Source organism: Syngnathus typhle, linkage group LG7 (assembly GCF_033458585.1).
Source record: "Syngnathus typhle isolate RoL2023-S1 ecotype Sweden linkage group LG7, RoL_Styp_1.0, whole genome shotgun sequence".
Lineage (NCBI taxonomy): Eukaryota > Metazoa > Chordata > Actinopteri > Syngnathiformes > Syngnathidae > Syngnathus > Syngnathus typhle.
The window spans coordinates 8,574,964-8,592,439 of NC_083744.1; the positions used below are offsets into that span (position 1 = coordinate 8,574,964).

Below are 17,476 nucleotides of genomic sequence, written 5' to 3' on the forward strand. Positions count from 1 at the left end.
CCATCAAACTTTGTACCTTGAACAGCACACCACTTGAAAATAAAGAAAATGGCAATGTTTTTGATGGTATGATAAAAAAAAACACCATTTATTTTAACATTTTACAAAGTAGAGGTAATTGAATGCATACAGTGCTCTAATTTTTCTTCATTTTACATGAACATTTGACAAAAATAGAACTCACAAAATCACATGTCAAACGTTACACAAACGTTGCATTCCTGTTTACAAAATAAGACTAACGGTCGAAAACGATATTTCAACAGTCGTTTTTGAGAAGTGGCTTAACATTTCATTTTTTTCACCCTGCCAACATTTCACATTTATTCTTTCTCATCCTTCCCACTTGAAGTCACCTTGGCCTTGGAAGAGTGACATACCGCAGCGCGGTGTTGAAGAGATCTCGAAGCAATTGTGGGCTGTGTACACACACTTGCTTCATCAGGGTGAGGCTGAGGGCCAAGATGACCCTCTCCTGGGGCAGTTGCTCCAACCCAACCATCATCATGGCCCTCTGAACTTCACTTTTTAGGAGGTCCAGCCACTGCTACAAAACCACAGTCAAGCAGCAAATGACACTTTTTGGGAAAATGACTGTTGAGTTTATGGTGAGTATCGTAATTGAGAGAAGACTCACCTCACTGGGTGAGGACAGGATATTCCTGCGCAGGTTTTGGGCAGCCTGGTCCACAACATTCTGCTGAAACTGGGCAGCAATTTCTCTCAGTCTGGCTGCAATCTCCTGCAGGTCTCTTGCTTCCCCATCACCACCTTACAGGAAGTCATAAATGTCTTTTCCTACCACAACCCTCGCAAGATTGTCTGGTCCACGACGAGGGGTTAAACTTATAGTTTATATTTGTCATTTGAGTCACCAGTCCTAAAAATTATTTTTTTAACACAGCTACATTATCGGTACTACTTGAGGACGTGGAGTTCACTCACCAGGCCAGTAGTGCTCCACCCCAGGCTCCATGCCTGCGATGAGATCCGCGTTGGATATGGGCAGGTATCCGTCACTTTCAATGACTCCATCATCTTCTTCGCAACTGCTCCTCCAAGTTTTTGTTAGCTCATTTCCCAAAGAGCAAACTGCCTTGTTATACTGCACGTCACTGCAGTCCGCCTGGAGGAAGCTCAACACTACCAAAGCGGCGTTTTGCTCGCTGGCCAACTTTGTCAGATCATCCATCACTTTGTTGAATACTACCGTCCTGAAGAGGGAGATGGAGGTGGTTTGTCTAACACGGTACACACCGTGACAGAGTTTTAAATCAGTTAAGTGAAGCAACAGTAACAAATATTTGTCAAGCAGTACATCGTTAACCACCAGTCTTCTTCAAAACGCCTAAACAAGCTAGTCAGGTTATCTTAACGCTACGTTGGTCGAGTGCTAGCTGGTTAGCCGTTGTTGAATCAAAACTTTTAAAATCAACTTAATTTAGCCACAGGTAAAATGTTTTTACTTACAATAGGTCGCCTGTAAAGTAGCAAAGCCACCCTGGTTATTAGATGCACCACAACAGTTTCCTCATCTGGGCAAGTGATCATGCCATAGCCACTGAAGTTTGATAGGTGGAGCATCAATTGATCACGTGATCCGAAATATGCTTTCGATTTGAACACAAAAGAAAATGCACACAGGTTACGTCCAAAAAGTTTGCGTACACATATAGGCTTGCATATACCTAGGTTTAAAAAATGGATATCAAATGGACATGAAACATTTTGAAGGACCCAACGAGTTTAAGTGTCAGTGTGGTGACAACCTGACAGTAAGAATAACATGAACAACAACAACTCGGGAAATTCCCCATGGTAGCTTTGAATTTTCTTCTTTGCTTATCCTCATTCCAAATGACACAGGTTCATTTCAATATTTAAACAAACAGAAGAACCAGCAAAAAAAGTTAATTTTCTAAAATGTTTATTCACAGTAAAAAAAAAAAGAAATTAAAAATAGCAAAGTGCACTGTGGTTTAACTAGCACTTGCCAAGTGATTGCAATCACTTATTTTCAGAACTAGCAAAATGGTTGCATGCACACCAATAGACAAGCTTCCAATGGGGCTTCCTCCCATCACACTTGATACCCTGGACAACCAAAGCTCATGGACCGTGCAGTCTTTCTACCCACAAGTTTCCTCCCAGATCTTGGTAGTGACCCTGTATTTTCAAGAAGTTTCAAGTCAGGCAGAGGGCTCATGGGGGGAAGAGCGGCCTGACGTGCCTCTTGGAGCTCTCTGTAAAGAAAAAACATGTTAACAAACGTCCCAATCAGCGATCCGAATACATTAAATAACTATTATTATCAATTCAAAAAATGAAATCATTGTCTCTGGTATGTTTTATTTTATTGAAACGTTTGTGTCTTGATACATTGATTTTGAACTTCTCCAAATGTACATGGCAGAGTTGTGTTATAGTGTTGTATTTTGAAAATATCAATGGCGGTTTTAGTTTCCACTCAATTTCACAGCCTGCCACTGTAATTTAACTCAAGGCCTATCACGTGATTTTGTGCAATGCAAAAGGTTGCCACCATTTTTTTCCTTGACAAAAAAAAAAAAAAAAAAGCCATAAAAACTATAACTAAATTCAGGTTGGGGGGCATCGAGGTTAACTGATGGAGCGGTTGTAAGGACTCCCACACGGAACATATCAGGTGAGTAAGTAAATCAAACTACGTCAAGCCTGGGCCGTAAACATTGGTCGCAGTTCAGCTTCTGGCAAGCAAACATCATGGCCAGCGATACAATTTTGTTTTTGGTCATTTAATTAAAGCTGAACCTGACATGATGTTTAACGTTCAAATGTGATGCTTTGGTAATTCTAAAATATTTTAAATAATATGGATGGCTTTAAATAGAAACATATTTGGAAGAATACCTATCTCCAGGTTGATGTGATTATGCATAATAAAAGAAAAACTAAGAATGCAATCAAAATACAAAAGCGATCCATGATAAAAGTGACATCTGCTGGTCGTATTTAATGGTGCACTTCGATAATGTGACCTTACTTCTGTGATAAAAATGAAGTACATAACAATAATGTAAACAGGGCCATGATAGATATTATAGGTAATGTTAAGGCATAGATATATTTTCTAATTAGATAAGCGCATTCATTTGGAAATCAAAACTTGGAACTGCAGTGTGAATGAGGCTTAACTCATTTGTATTTCTTTCTTACTTTTCCAGCATGGCTGTCCTGAACTTTTCTACGTTTAGCTCACGCCGCAGCTGCGCCGCCAGTCTTCCGGTCTTCTCCTGTCTTAAGACGCTGTGCTTGCACAGCTCCTTGGCTGAGGGCCGTTTGGTGGGATATGGATCCAACATCAACTAAAAGAAAGATGCAAAAGAAATGGTCAGCTTTTGACTGTGCAAGGTGTTCTTCCACAAGATAAACTCAGCCAAACTTTACAAAGTAAGGGGTACCAGAAGCAGGTCTCTTAAAGGAGCACATAGCTCCCTTGGAAGGTTGGGAGGGTTACCCTCTCGGAGCCGATGCCACTCATCTCCATTTTGGGGCATTGGTGGAGCCCCTGCAGCCAACAGCACGGTAAGTCCCAAAGCAAAGATGTCTGCCATGGGAAGATGGGTGAAGTCCTGGTGCATATAAAGATGACCATAAAAAACAATAAAGCTTTACAATGTGTCCTATAGATTATTTTTATGGGCTCCATTTTACCTCATGGAGAATCTCCTTGGCCAAAAAGCGGCTGTCCCCTTCCTCAACTTGAGGATTACTGGTTGATGTCACATGACCCAGATCGCCTGTTGATGATTCATGATAACATATTTAAGACATTCTCTGCCTGAAGTTACACAAACTTCTAGTTAAGTTCCTGAACCTCTTGACAGCATTACAGCACTTGCAAAGTGTTCTTCTGGACCGGATGAATTATACTGAAACTAAATCGTGTCATAGTTCCCATGGGCCAAATACTCAATGGGCCTACATAATTCCTGTAGTGGAAATATACCATGAGTCATTCATCTATCATCATTCGTACCAATTTTGTACACAATTCCTGCTGGGTGGTTTCCTTCATCCTCCTCTTCCTCACTCTCCACCTCACCTGCTGTGCTTGAAACAGTACGCTGGCAGATAAAAATATTACCTAAAGATCCAAAGGAAATTTACAAGTTAACCAAAACTGCACAATTTTGGATGAGCATCAAATTATACAACTCCTGTGTTTATTAATGAATAAATGTGTTAATTTTGTGATTTGACATAATACAGATAGTTTAGAAAATTCAACCTTACTCGGTTTGATGTCCAGGTGCACAAGTCCTAAACTGTGGATGTACTTCAGACCCATAGACACTTGCAATAGCAAATATTTCAACTCCTCTGTAGAAAACATCTGCCCATTCATCTCCTTTGCCTTGATGACATCACTGAGACTTCCACCTAGCTCAAGCACAAACAAAACAAGGGTGTGACATGAGCTAAACCACATATGCAGATAAAATTCCATCCATCCATTTTCTGTACCGCTTAGTCCCCACTGGGGTCGCGGGCGTGCTGGAGCCTATCCCAGCCGTCATCGGGCAGATAAAATTTTAGATTTAAAATCAAGTAAAAAAAACAACACCTTACCATTACAGTATTCATTCTGAATAATCATGTGGTCTTCCTCGGCCCACGCAGAATAATAGCGAACCACATGGGGATGGTGGCCAAGAACTGCGTGTGCATACACTTCTTTAAGAGCCAGCTGCCTAAGAGGACATGAAGTATTACGCATTTGATCAAATTCTGCTGCTCAATCAATATGTATTATAATCCTAGTAAACGTAAAAAAGCAAATCAAAGCTTAGACATCTGTGAGACAATTTACTGAACACTACATATTACGTTCATCCATCCATCCATACAGCGGACGTAAAGTCTCGAAGATACTATATGCATATATGGGTATATTTAAGGAATTAGAGTATGGGTAAATGTTTTATTTTTACTGTCTTTTAATCGAGTAGTATGACTTCCCCTTCAAATAAGATATGACTTTCATAGGTGATGTGAGAACATACGGTTACTACAGGCGGAGGGCAAAGAATAGGTTAGTTTTGCTGGACCATTCTGTAGACCGAACACTGCATACAAACAGGAGCCAGGTAAAATCTCAGCAGCGCCGTGCCGCCAACTCACTCGTTTGCAGAGCCTGCGAGGGGCCGTCGGGATCGTTTGATGGCGTACAGGCAACCGTCCAGCCTCTTCACACACTTGTAAACGGTTCCAAACTCACCCACGCCAATACGTTCCAGCTCCAGGAACTCACTTTCGTACCGTGACAACATGAGGGCTTGGACAGCTTGCCTCTGAGTGGACACACAAGCACACACACACAGAAGGACAAAGCATCTTTAAAGAAAGAACCTGCGTCATCATGCTGAATCTTTAATTTGGTAATAGCCAGGAGGAGATTTGTCATTTGTGCTACCATGTATAGTAATCCACAACCTGTGTGCACATTTTGACAGCTTTGGTTCCGTCAGAGATTCCGCTAAGGAATTCCGGAAGGTGAATTGGAGGCATGCCAGTTTGGAAAGCAAAAAAATGGATGGATGACGCAGCTTTCGATAGGGAGGTGCAGTCAGAGATAAAAATACCTTTGGTGGTAGGAAAGCTTCATCATCCTCCTCTGATGATGTCAGGCTGTGTTTTAATCTAAAAGACAAAATACAGTTAAATTGATTATTATTTTGACCCTTTTTTTTGTATTCATTCTATAGTTGGCTAATTCTTACACAATGCTGATTGTGAATGTTAAGATTCCCTGTGGAGTTAATTAAGGTTGATGGCAACAGTTGAATCCGATTATAATACTTTTTATTATTCTCAGGAATTTTTTTTCTTAAAATTAACGCATTGAAAACCGGTGTCTCACAACAAACAGTGTTCAACCACAGATTCCAAAGCACCATTTTCCCTCCGGGAGGAAACTGGCCGAATAATCAATATGTCTCGTTACACGTGGGCCATTAGGCGAGTGATTAAGAAGGTCGCCTGTGACTGATGGGCTGCAGGTTTGAGGGGCCATAATCTATTTGAAATAAAACAAACGTGACTGTGCGGCAAACTTTCCGCTTTAAATTGAAGCTGATTTCATCCAGATCATGCAAAAAGTTAAGGAATTAAAACACTTTGTATTTATGTTTCCCACTTTATACTGGACCAAAAATGATTGGACAAATATTTTTTAACGCACTGGATTAAAATTCCAGACTTTACCTGTGTCCATAGTCTGCATCAGTATCACTCCGACAGCAACTTTTCCACTGCCGCTCACTGAACCTGTTCTCGGAATTGGGGGTGAATGGGTTCACATTGACTGAAGGCACCTGGATGAGGCTTGAAACAGCCGAGGCGAAACGCAGGGTCCTGGGTTGTCGATTTATTTTAGTGCTGGAAAAAGGCTGCGACGACTTGGACAACAGACTCTGGGGTGGGTGTTGCATAATAGGGATGACAATTTGGCATTACGAATGTATTTTGATAGACTACATTGAATGCTACAAGAGGGAAGGAGTGACTCCCCCTACCTTTGGAGTGCTGGGGGAATCACAAAGCCTCAACTTCTTCCAAGTGGCGTAAGGAATGGGGCTGGTGCAGTTCAAAGGTGAAGATATGGCGTTGTTTCGACTGCGGTGGCGCTGCACCCTGGGTGTTCTGCACGCAGGGCTGCTGGGACTTTGCATCCTAGATGTGCAGTCATCAGAGTTGTAGTCGCTACCACTGCTGCTGCGGCTGCCACTGTCACTGCCGACCTTTCCAGAACTGGAGAAATCCAGCCGCTGGGAGATCTCATCGAACAAATTCGCCATGCTGGGGCCTTCATTTACAACACAGTTGTCAAACAGCTGGCAGCCAACTAAGTCTGACATATCATCTTTATGCGTTTTAAGCATATTATAGGGATCTACATCATGATTCTTGAGATATCAAAATTTCTGTCTTCACTTCCAATAATGTTAAGTAAGCATTTTCTGTGACCAAAACCTTTTATAAAAATAAAGTTGATCTTAAATTAATTTCTTTTTTACTACTTTCTTTTTGCTCCTTATAAACCAACTAAACATCTATTTTTTTAATAGTTAATTGCTTAGATCGGTATATGTAGCGATCATCATTTTTACAAACACATTGCGTGCATCCTATCCTATCATTTGCACATTATGTTATGCGACATTTTGGGCTATAGTCAATACCGGAATTAGTAACATTTGTCTCAAGGGTGAATTTACCTGCTAATCCGATTGTTAATCTATTTATTGAGTTCATAAAACGTCGTATAACCCCTGAATTTTGATGTACTTTTAACACGTATACTCACGAACGACCCACTTTCCTTAACCACCACGCTTGAACTTCGCGCTTCATATGTAAATTACTTCCTGTTTAAATAAATGATGTCACCGGGTTAATGTCTAATTGAACACGTCATCTGTAAACCGAATTTAGTGTTTGCAAACCTTTTTGTTTGTTGGTTGGTTTGTTTTGATTTTTTTAAAAAAAATAAAAACCATGTAGGCTTTATAACTTGTGTTAATCATGTTTTCATGATGCACAATTATTATTATTTTTTCGACAATTGCATGTTTAGTGATGCCTTGCAATGAACGTGTGCGACAGGGTCGTTCTTTTCAAGCAGAAAGCGATTCCGGATTAAATATGAACCAAATTAGGTCACACTATAGACCAAGTGGAGCCAGTAATGTGGGCACGTGGGCGGAAGTGGTTACGTCAGCAAAACAGAGCGAGCGAAAGAGAGAGAGAGAGAGAGAGAGAGCAAGCAGGCGGATCTTCCGCCCCATCACTGATGTGACAAGCTCCCAAATGAAAAGAAAACAACACTGCAAGCCACGGGCAACCATGACGCAGTTGTAGGCTCGTCGATTCGCGTGGACGAACTATAAGTGAATATTCTCTTCTCGGCCTGCCAGCCGTCGACGGCAGCGGCACCATGGTCGAGCAGTCGGACCGAGCCCCGCTCCTGGACTGGGAAGAGATCCCACCGAACCCGAACCAAGCGGCTCCGTCGCTACCTGCGGCGCCCAAGGAAAAGGGAGATGTGACGTCGCGGAAAAAAACTTCGACTCCAGTGTGTCTCCAGGTGACAGAGATTGGCAGAAGGAACAACAATTGCACCGTCATCAGCTGCCCGACAGCTGTTGTTGACGGCCGGGAGAGAAGCCCGATGGGCCGGGAAAAGCGTTCCAGCCATATGCAGGGTCAGCCGGTTCCTCCCTTCCCGGATGTGACAGTGAGAGATCAGTGGGAGGAAAAAGATCACATCGTGGCTGTGTTTGTCGTCACCTTTAATACACGGTCAGGTAAGGAAGACTCAGCATTATAATTCTCTAAAACAGTTGCTGTCAAACTTTGTAAATACCACTACAATGACCTACATTGAAATACAGTAACATAGTAGGCCAATGTGTTCATCAAACAATGAGGTGGTTTTGATCCCTAATATTGACCCAAATTTGTATGAATGTCCATTCCAAATACAAGTCATCAGCCTCTTTGACTACTAATAACCAACCCTGAAAAACCCCAAACGTTTCATATCTTCAGTTAAAATTTTAGAATGTTTAAAAAAGATAATCAGAGTGCATCAAAGAGGCCTTTACATCTTTAGATTTTTCCATATGCAGCCCTTGGAGGAAAACGTTTGGGCAGTCATAATACACTAAGATGAAACGCATGAATGCCTGCATGCAGTGCGGGTGAGAGCACATGGATGAGCAGTCTCGGTGGGACGATATATCAATGTCACTATTGTCAGTTTTGTTAATAGTATGATGATAACAATACCCAATGGCCATATATCGATATTATAAGATGCAAGTCTCAGTGAGCTTGTTCTTTCTTTGTTTGTAATGTTGTCACTTCCCAGCCCAGCTCCTCACGGAGTCTATTTCATTAGCTGAGTCACCGCTTTCTTGCCAGGCCTGACCTCTTCCTACCACTAGAACTGACTGAATAAGAGGAAGCGTTCATGATGAAAGTATAGTACTGTCAGTGAACATGACGACACATCTAACCGTGTGTATTGTACGTCCATGGCAGGGAACATGGTCGAGTGGTGCTTACCTCATGACATTAACCTGGATGGAGTTGAATTCAAGGCAATGGCCAGCGGTTCACATAGGATTACGAATGACTTTGTGTATGTACTACCACCCGCCCTTTTTTCCCCACAAAGTGTTATCATTGCACTTCTATTTCCACGCTCACTCCTGATCCTTGTGTGTCCTTGGTAGATATTTCCGCAAAGGCTCTTACTTTGGGCTGGCCTGCTTTGCTAATATGCCTGTGGACAACGAATTGGAACGGGGAGCCCGGATGAAGTCTGTAGGAATTCTGTCTCCTTCCTACACGCTGCTGTACCGCTACATGCACTTCCTGGAGAACCAAGTCAGGTAAGACAATATGTGTGTTGAAAAAAGTCAGGAAAGCCTTCTGGAACCATTATTTAAAATGTTTTTGAATGTGATTCGTACATTCTGAACACAGCCCCGTCAGTGTTAGTAGACGGTGTGGACAATCACTTCCCTTCTCTAAAAAAATGTGTTGTGCAGGTTACAATAAAGGTGGAAAATGATTTACCTTGGTCTCATTTTTTTACAAAATCCTGCTTCGTGTAGACTTTTTGTGTATTTCAATGTTTAAGTTAACTTCCATGAGGCATATTAATAACACCTTTCAGACACCATTGCAGTCAAAACCATGATAATGAACATAGCATGTACCTAATGTAGTGTCCAGTCAGGATCCTCATCCCCGAAATAATCATGAAATGAAGACCAGTTACATACTGTATCCTAAAACTGGCTTTGTATCCGTGGCATTACATCAAGCTGGATTCATCATCTCACGTTGCAATCACTTTATAGACTCCAGTTAAAGAATCCATACCGCTATTCCGCCCTGGAGGCCTTCTATGAAGACAAGAAGGCCATCCTTCCACCGACAGTAAACGGCCTAGTCACTGCTTGCCCTACCTGGAGTGTGACCACCATCAACCGCTGTATGCATCCAGAAATGAAGGTATGCATCATTGCATCAAACAATGCAAGTCTGTGTTAATCCTCAGCAGCATCTTGAAACATCGTTGACTTTGTGCAGATCACTCACCCGGCCGGCTGCATGTCCCAGTTTGTCCAGTTTTTCGGGGAGCACATAATGGTTTTGTGGAAGTTTGCACTGCTTCGGAAGCGGCTCCTCATCTTCTCCCCACCACCTGTCGGTGTGGTCTGCTATAGAGGTGTGGCGGCTGGAACTTTAAAATACTTGACTGAGTTATGTCTTCCTTTGGCATTTGTCAACTGGTGTCATCACATTGCTTATGGGCACCTGATTGGATAAGGAATGACATGATAAATGGTGACAGATGGTTAATGGGATCCTCTTTCTGTCTCAGTTTACTGCTGTTGCAGCCTGGCCAATGTCTCTTTACCTGGAATTGGAGTGTCTGTGCCTGAATTACGACCTTTCTTTTACATCAACGTAGCTGACATCCCTGCACTGGAAACAGAGATGTCATATGTGGCCTGTGAGTGCACCTTGACAGATAATAAGTGCACCAAAACGTGTATGTATGGTAAATCTAATCTGAAATAGGTATTAAAAACCTGTCCACCTATGCTTTTAGGCACCACCGAGAAGATTTTTGAAGACAAGAAGGATTTGCACGATCTGTATATTGATAACCAAAATGTGAAAACACACAGGAGCCATTTACTGCCCTTGCTGCGATTGAATGCTGCAGATAAAGAGAGATACAGGAAACTGAGCGAACAGAGGTATGCGACACTGTGTAATGTAATGCTGAGCAAGACGATAGGGATGCTTTCAATTTGATTTAGTTATGCATTATTTTGATACACTGAAATAATTAACATTGACAATTGCTGAATCAATATTATGGGGCTTTTTTTTTTTTTTTTATACACGAGTTTCAGTGTAATTATGAATTCCATGTATTGAAAGAACGTACAGGATTTCACAACCAAATAATTTTTCCAGGCAATTGTTGCTGTATTCTCAAGAAGTGGATGGAGATTGTACGTCGAATGAGGAAGATCTTTTTATTGTGTAAGTGTTTGAAATGTTTACCTGAAGAATGCAAAATGGACTGAAAAAGTGTATCCAACTATCTGAAAAATGACACCAAGATAAATATTTTTTTTCTCCACCATTAATGTCACCTGTAACCTTGATGCACTTTTATAACCATGAACCTTTATTCCTCTTCCAGGTTCTTCATGGAGCTTAATAACCGCATCTTCCAGATCCTTTCCGAGGTTGCGAGTAGTGCTGATCCCACCTTAACGGCGGAGCATGTGAGAGCCATGGGGCTGGATCCCCAGGGCGATCGCTGCTTCCTGGGGGAGCTGCTGGAGATGTACGGTGTTGATGTCACTCTGGTTGTAGATAACCTCTGCTGCCACTAGCCTTGGAAATGCAGGATTACACCAGTCGGCGGTGACTTTAAGAAACACACACACAAACACTGAGACACTACTTACACCCCGAGCCTTCATCTGTTGCCTGCTCTTCCATTGTCGGTGTTTGTTTTCGTTTGTGTAAATTGTGTCATCTGGCTGTCTGTCGAAGTGGAATGGACTCAGTCCTGGCTGATGGTGCTGTGCTCTTTTAGCCATCTTATTACTGTACTATTTTTGTTTGTGTTTCCCCCAACACTGGATATGTGCTCGATAATATTATGGTGTGAGCGATCCCTCCCTGTGCACCAATCAGTGAATTGCACAGGAATGGAATTGGACTGTCTGTCATTCTGCTGTGATCCTTGTCCATTTGTGAGAGCATTGACCACTCTTTTGGCTTTACAAAAAAAGAAGCAATAGAAGTGTGCATCTTTGTCGGCGATGGGCTTTTCACATTATTTCGTAAATCGTTCACATTTTGGCACCTTCATCTTGAGTTAGGTTCTCAATGAATGTGATTCTATGACACGTTATTAGGAACGCTGCATCTTTTTACGCCATTTGCCACGGGACTATTTGTCACACTGATCATGCATCTTACACGCTCAGAAAAAAAAAATCATTGTATCCTGGGGTACGATGTTTTCTTACTGCAACTCAAAGGTACTCTTGTATTTGTACTGTTTGTACTTGTACCTCTTGAGTCCAGAAGTGTGTGAATGCTGAGAGACAAGCAATTCCTCAACTGCATTTTGCAACATTTCTGAGATCTCTTAGAATTCACACTTGACTTCTAAGGGAAAATGATTGGCCCTATGGCATACATTAGTGTGGATTACATCTGGGTGGAGAGAAATAGACTTCGATGGGACCCTCATTTCTGACACTTTAAGGGGATTTGTGTGTTGTTACTGAAACACTGTTGAGGCTGTTCATCCGCTTCTCTTTGTTCTCAGCTTTTTGAATGAAGGGTCCTTGATGGAGCGCAGAGGAGATCCTCCTCCTGCCTTGTGTCTCTGTGACAAAGTTCTCTTTGTGTTGCGATGCTAGGCAGCAGCTTCAACTCTTCCTCATTGAAATTCACAAAATTAAAAACCTCCCCCGCTTCTCTCTTTTCATCGCCGTCTCTTTGAGTAAATCCAAGTCTGGAGTGGGATCAAGTGTGTTTGAACACTGCTAGCAAATTGTGGAAGTAATCCATCGCAGTGCCAGTCTCCAATAATTTTGTTCCATGTTGGAACACCAAGGCTGGGGCTAATATAAGTTCACAGAGGTGGTTCTCAAATGTCTCAATAATTAACCCCTATCCAAGCGAGGAACTACTAATTTAGAAGGATGCCAGAAACAGCTTTATTGTGGTTTGACACCATGCTTCCTGGGTTGGTTTATTAAACATCAAGTGCAATTTGTACTGTACATATTTAAAAGAACAAAAACTTAAGCTTTGTTTATTTTTAAACGGGGCCTTAAGGAAATATGACATCAGTGCGACACTGTTATACTGTATGCGATTAAGTATAGTATATATATGAATGCTCTGTTGCCTTGGACCAGTCTATTTACTTTTCAGCAGCCAAGATTATTTGCATTCCTGGTGTACATGAAATGTCAAAAGTGGGTTGACATACACACAAATACACAAATGTGTAAGACTCATTGTGGAGATGCTCACTGATGCATACCAGCATTAGCTACAATTACTGTTTGTATAATGTGCCACTCTGAATGTCCAAGACACACATTGTACATTTTCTACTTGACTGTAGTGTATACCAAGAACAGTCACTGGAATTAAACATTAAACACATCTGAAGACAATAGCATGAGCAACTGTTAATTACACTGTACTTTGTATAACAATAAAACATTTATTGTCTTTTCTGTCCAGATTTATTATGAATCTTACTTATTGGATTGTATTGCTGAGAAGTTTCATGTAGACGTTCAAAGTAGCAGCATAAAATAAGCTCCAACACCTACCTGTGTGACTTCTCATGACCTCCCGTGGGGACAAGCGGTTCAGATAATGGATGGACATGTGACTTCACACCTAATGGACACTTTTTGGTACACTTGCAAAATCCATTATAACAGCTAAATTGGTGAGGAATTTTGACATTCAATTATGGTTCATCAGCATTTTTTTTACTTCAAGAATTTTTGGAGTTGGATAAATGGTTGTCATTTCTATATACAGATTTTTGCTATTTGGCGGTCGGCCCGGTCTTGGGTTCACTCTTTTTCTTTGTAAGTTTGTGAGTTTCAGTAAATTGCTGCTTGAATATCACTGATATGTTTTAGAAGGTTGACTTTAGCACAGTCTTTTGGCACTGAGGCTTACAGATGACTACAATTAATAAACAAACCTTGACTTTGATTACAAGACTATTAATAATAGAAAAGCAGCAGAAAGAAGTGACAAACATAACTGTTGACTAAATTGGCATTTAATAATGTAAGTACTAAGACAATGTATACATGGAATACAGGCTGAGATGAGAATGCAATGTAACTGATGACATGATTTCATCTTTCTTTTCTACAAGATATAGAAAGACACCAGTTGATGACTACCGGTATTTAAAACTGTAAGTTTTCATATTACTTGGTGAGGTGGTTAAGCCTGTCTGTTTTTTGGGGCGTTATTTTTGTCTCCTCCAATTTCTCTTCACTGCGTATGTGACAGAAGCTCTTGTCGACGCTCTGCACTCATGAAAAAATTTAGTTTCCGTGGCAACAGTCTTATCTCCACAGGCATGGCCTCGTACTCCTCGTTGTCGATGTTGAAGAAGCTGCCGGTGTCCTACAGGGTGACAACACAAGGGTCAACTGAAAGACACGCCCTGCCTGACTTCACATGTAGCGGAAGGTTCGTTGAAGCGACCTGTGGTAGCTGCAGCCGGCAAGCACTGGCTTCCATTTTTGTAGAATTTGTAGTGAGAACAGACGGGTCGTTATGTTTTTGTTTTCTGTGAGGAAGAGGAGGGGAAAGTTGATTTTTTTTGTACATTCACACTTTGTTGTGTGAATGTTGACCGTGACACCAACCCGACGGTGATGAATTCGCCCACTGTGAAGTTGTCAGACTCGGCACAAATCATCATGGAGTCATTTATGCGCTGCAAGTTCACAAAAAGACAAATTAAGAGAAAGAATTGCGAGGAAGTGTTACAGGTGCACCAAATGTTCAATTTTGATATTATACTGACGCGCTCAACAGGGTTCTTGTTGTGTGTTTGAATAAACAGCTCGACTGATGATAGCTTCGTTTCCTCCCATTGCTCCGGTTCTTCTGCTTTTGGAGGCTCTGCAGAAAAAATATTGGAGACTGAAAGTACTCTTGGGACACAGTAGTCAGCACTCCCGTATTGTAAACAATACCTTCGAGAGGCGGATTCCAGTAGTTTTTCAGTCTGCGGATAATGCGATGGAGCAGGTTGGGTCTGGGAGGCTTATAAGGAGGCAAGTCAGGCGGCCGAAGTGTGGGAGCCAAGTAGTTCACTGTGACGTCATGTAGTAAGGGCCACTCCTAAGTCAGTTTATAATAGTGACTAACTGATGGCCACACCATATGTTATAGTATAAGTTTGATGCAAACTGACAAACCTACCCGAAGCGTGTGAAACCAATGAGCAGCAATTGTCTTCAGTGGTCCAAGGTACCAATATCTATGCAAAACGTTACGGGGTTTATTTCAAGCTATACGCACAAATTTCACATCATGAATGTAAAGGGGACATAAAAGGTGCTTTAATTTGGTGGAATTGTCATACGACAATGAATTCAGCCACTTTAACCTTACAAAAGATGGTTTGGAGTTATCTGTATGACACTCTACTAAAATACCCTAAAAAATCCCCCCAAAATACTTAGGTGACCAAACTCTTACTTGCTAACAGTTGCAGAAACATCTCGAAAAGCACCCCAACGCAGTGACATCAGGCCATAGACGGGCTTCTCTGTCTCCGCCTGAAAGCATACACCTGAACATTTAAATTCCTCTGAAAACACAGACTAAAAATCATTTCTCATCAAAACAAATGCATTCAAATAAGGTTTCTCACTTTGATTTGAAGTACATCCAAAGGCACGGTTTCTCCCTTCAGGATGGACAGAGTTGCTGACGTAATGTCCCTGCACATTTGTAGGCAATTACAAATAGATAAATAAAAAATGGCTAAACTATTCAACAAGCTATCAATATAATTTTGCTCAATTTTGGATTCCTGCATCAAACAACTGACCAAAAGTCAATTGCCGTAATTTCCTTCACAACTGCCCATGGATCAATCTTGTAATATTTTTTTATTCCGGTCACATAATTTTTCACTTTTTATTGCTGGGATGCAAATAGTTGGGTCTTTGGCCATCCTGACTACCCATCAAGCGTGGAATCCAACAAGTGCATGAATTTTTAGGTACCTGACGACTGTATTTCTAATGTCTGTGAATGAGCATTTCTGCACTTCCATTAATTTACATTCTAATCATCCCCAAGCTTCTTGGACCCTGACATTATCAGCTAGGCTAAAATTCAGAGCTACTTTCCAGCGAAGGCCAGAGTGTGTACTTTATTTTTTGTTTAAACATGTTTTGGCCGATTTTACATATACATATTGCTGTGAATTGCTGCCACCAGTATGTTGTACTCACTTGACTTTGCTGTCACTGCGGATGTAAAGACTGGCACTCAAAGCATTCTGAGAGCCAAGTGGAATAAACCCAATTGGTGTGCGACTGAATGAGTCCTGTGGACATAAACCAGTTTTGGATGAAGTACAAACACTATTTATACATTTCAAAAGTATTCATCATCATCACTACTCAGGCAAACCTACTTGATCTGACCTCCGCAGTAAGCCTGTGACAACTTCCTGCAATGTGCCATCCCCTCCGGCCACTATCAGCATGTCTGTCTGTTCCATGAGATCCATCAATTTTTTGGCTTGACCTTCATAATCCATCTGTAAGGATATAACACACACATACATGGAATTACATCATACTTGTGGCCTGAACATCTCGTCAGGTTTTCAAAATAGAAATACCTTCACTATTGTGATCTCAATGCCAGCTAGGTGTAAAATAGGAGCAGCATTCTTTTCAAACAAACTGTTGGCTTTCCTGTGAACAAATTATGCAAAAGATTATGCAGAAGCATACATTATAGGGTTTTTATAAATAGAAGTCTCTTCCTCACCCATTACAAGCTGCAGGGTTCAGGATCACGGTGGCCTTCTTTAAACCTTCATTCGGCGCAATAATCTGCCGTCCAAATTCCTGACAATATATAAAAAAAAATCAAATAAATTTGGGAGCGTTTTTTTAGCTTCTACTTAATTCATGATCAATGTATACTTTATTAGACTTACCCTAGCTTCCAGGCATGCCTCTCTTCGCAGAACATTGTCACTAAAACGATCATATTAATAAAACCTAAGTCACACATACATATTATGCTGCGTTTTTGTCCGATTGATACTGTTACTCACCAGTGTCTCCCATAAAGCCAGTGGCTTCCGTAAGATAAGACGCACACAGCAAATGTTGACTTCTTCCAATGAGTACGCAGTGTCCGAAAAACTTTCACAACCCGCGCCATTGAACAGTCAAGTCTATACTGCACAAAAGATAAAATAACAAATGCTATAACATGTTTGATTTGTAAAATAGGTTAACTTCACTTGCAGCGGTCACCGCTTGTCACCAACGTGGAGGTGTTACACCAAAATATTACGGCTGGACTCAACATAAAATGATGGGAACTTTAGTTCCACATCTAGTATTATTACAATCCCAGTGTGAGGCGTATTTAAAATCGGGAAAACGACAATCATTATATCAAATTTAAATATCAATACATTAAAGTGTAACGAATAATCTATAAATTGAAGATTTACGGCGAGCAATGGTGGAATAGATTTCCTATTTTTTAAAAAAAGAACCCCAAGACTCTGCCTGATAGATTTGTAAGAATTTTTTGTCATATTTTCAATTATTACGAAATA

The 17,476-nt window shown here is 41.1% G+C and overlaps 4 protein-coding genes across 7 annotated transcripts; 1 reads left to right on the forward strand and 3 right to left on the reverse strand.

Annotated features, from left to right (window-relative positions):
* Nucleotides 1-57: 57 nt before the first annotated feature.
* On the reverse strand, nucleotides 58-1,631 carry LOC133157636 (BH3-interacting domain death agonist-like). 2 transcript variants are annotated; one of them, XM_061284327.1, is made up of 4 exons: nucleotides 1,471-1,631; nucleotides 946-1,214; nucleotides 638-771; nucleotides 58-547 (listed from the first exon to the last, which is right to left on the reverse strand). In XM_061284327.1, exons 2-4 carry the CDS (start codon nucleotides 1,190-1,192, stop codon nucleotides 353-355), a joined length of 576 nt encoding a protein of 191 aa, XP_061140311.1. In that variant the 5' UTR covers nucleotides 1,193-1,214; nucleotides 1,471-1,631; the 3' UTR covers nucleotides 58-352. The 2 variants fall into 2 exon arrangements, with proteins under 2 accessions (XP_061140311.1, XP_061140310.1); XM_061284326.1 differs by having other exon boundaries at nucleotides 946-1,241; nucleotides 1,471-1,630.
* A 279-nt stretch (nucleotides 1,632-1,910) lies between these two features.
* wee2 (WEE2 oocyte meiosis inhibiting kinase) lies at nucleotides 1,911-7,799 on the reverse strand. Of its 3 annotated transcripts, none has more exons than XM_061284320.1 (12): nucleotides 7,349-7,799; nucleotides 6,558-6,847; nucleotides 6,247-6,455; nucleotides 5,625-5,682; nucleotides 5,164-5,333; nucleotides 4,612-4,733; nucleotides 4,276-4,422; nucleotides 4,019-4,126; nucleotides 3,694-3,779; nucleotides 3,441-3,611; nucleotides 3,196-3,344; nucleotides 1,911-2,243 (listed from the first exon to the last, which is right to left on the reverse strand). In XM_061284320.1, exons 2-12 carry the CDS (start codon nucleotides 6,837-6,839, stop codon nucleotides 2,081-2,083), a joined length of 1,665 nt encoding a protein of 554 aa, XP_061140304.1. In that variant the 5' UTR covers nucleotides 6,840-6,847; nucleotides 7,349-7,799; the 3' UTR covers nucleotides 1,911-2,080. The 3 variants fall into 3 exon arrangements, with proteins under 3 accessions (XP_061140304.1, XP_061140302.1, XP_061140301.1); XM_061284318.1 differs by having other exon boundaries at nucleotides 7,260-7,799; XM_061284317.1 differs by having other exon boundaries at nucleotides 6,558-7,799.
* A 179-nt stretch (nucleotides 7,800-7,978) lies between these two features.
* On the forward strand, nucleotides 7,979-13,344 carry dennd11 (DENN domain containing 11). Its single transcript, XM_061284322.1, has 9 exons — nucleotides 7,979-8,348; nucleotides 9,088-9,187; nucleotides 9,282-9,440; nucleotides 9,915-10,068; nucleotides 10,147-10,285; nucleotides 10,442-10,573; nucleotides 10,673-10,823; nucleotides 11,047-11,115; nucleotides 11,279-13,344. Exons 1-9 carry the CDS (start codon nucleotides 7,979-7,981, stop codon nucleotides 11,472-11,474), a joined length of 1,470 nt encoding a protein of 489 aa, XP_061140306.1. The 3' UTR covers nucleotides 11,475-13,344.
* A 553-nt stretch (nucleotides 13,345-13,897) lies between these two features.
* agk (acylglycerol kinase) lies at nucleotides 13,898-17,394 on the reverse strand. Its single transcript, XM_061284114.1, has 14 exons — nucleotides 16,961-17,394; nucleotides 16,841-16,880; nucleotides 16,669-16,748; nucleotides 16,517-16,592; nucleotides 16,307-16,432; nucleotides 16,122-16,216; nucleotides 15,533-15,602; nucleotides 15,358-15,437; nucleotides 15,079-15,136; nucleotides 14,850-14,997; nucleotides 14,678-14,775; nucleotides 14,517-14,587; nucleotides 14,353-14,437; nucleotides 13,898-14,271 (listed from the first exon to the last, which is right to left on the reverse strand). Exons 1-14 carry the CDS (start codon nucleotides 17,068-17,070, stop codon nucleotides 14,137-14,139), a joined length of 1,272 nt encoding a protein of 423 aa, XP_061140098.1. The 5' UTR covers nucleotides 17,071-17,394; the 3' UTR covers nucleotides 13,898-14,136.
* Between the last annotated feature and the right edge of the window lie 82 nt (nucleotides 17,395-17,476).

Bases quoted from the DNA above. Each gene is read 5' to 3' on its own strand.
- LOC133157636 (XM_061284327.1), bottom strand. From the start codon at position 1,192: ATGGATGATCTGACAAAGTTGGCCAGCGAGCAAAACGCCGCTTTGGTA. The intron at 772-945 runs GTGAGTGAACTC...ACTTCCTGTAAG, and splicing joins GGTGGAGCACTACTGGCCTG to GTGGTGATGGGGAAGCAAGA. The intron at 548-637 runs GTGAGTCTTCTC...GTGGTTTTGTAG, and splicing joins TCCTGTCCTCACCCAGTGAG to CAGTGGCTGGACCTCCTAAA.
- wee2 (XM_061284317.1), bottom strand. From the start codon at position 6,923: ATGCTTAAAACGCATAAAGATGATATGTCAGACTTAGTTGGCTGCCAG. The intron at 5,683-6,246 runs GTAAAGTCTGGA...TTTGTCTTTTAG, and splicing joins GATGCAGACTATGGACACAG to ATTAAAACACAGCCTGACAT. The intron at 3,345-3,440 runs GTACCCCTTACT...TCTTTCTTTTAG, and splicing joins CTTTAAGAGACCTGCTTCTG to TTGATGTTGGATCCATATCC.
- dennd11 (XM_061284322.1), top strand. From the start codon at position 7,979: ATGGTCGAGCAGTCGGACCGAGCCCCGCTCCTGGACTGGGAAGAGATC. The intron at 9,188-9,281 runs GTATGTACTACC...TGTCCTTGGTAG, and splicing joins AGGATTACGAATGACTTTGT to ATATTTCCGCAAAGGCTCTT. The intron at 10,574-10,672 runs GTGAGTGCACCT...CTATGCTTTTAG, and splicing joins AGAGATGTCATATGTGGCCT to GCACCACCGAGAAGATTTTT.
- agk (XM_061284114.1), bottom strand. From the start codon at position 17,070: ATGGCGCGGGTTGTGAAAGTTTTTCGGACACTGCGTACTCATTGGAAG. The intron at 15,438-15,532 runs GTGAGAAACCTT...GTATGCTTTCAG, and splicing joins TGGATGTACTTCAAATCAAA to GCGGAGACAGAGAAGCCCGT. The intron at 14,776-14,849 runs GTATTGTTTACA...TTTTTTCTGCAG, and splicing joins CTGGAATCCGCCTCTCGAAG to AGCCTCCAAAAGCAGAAGAA.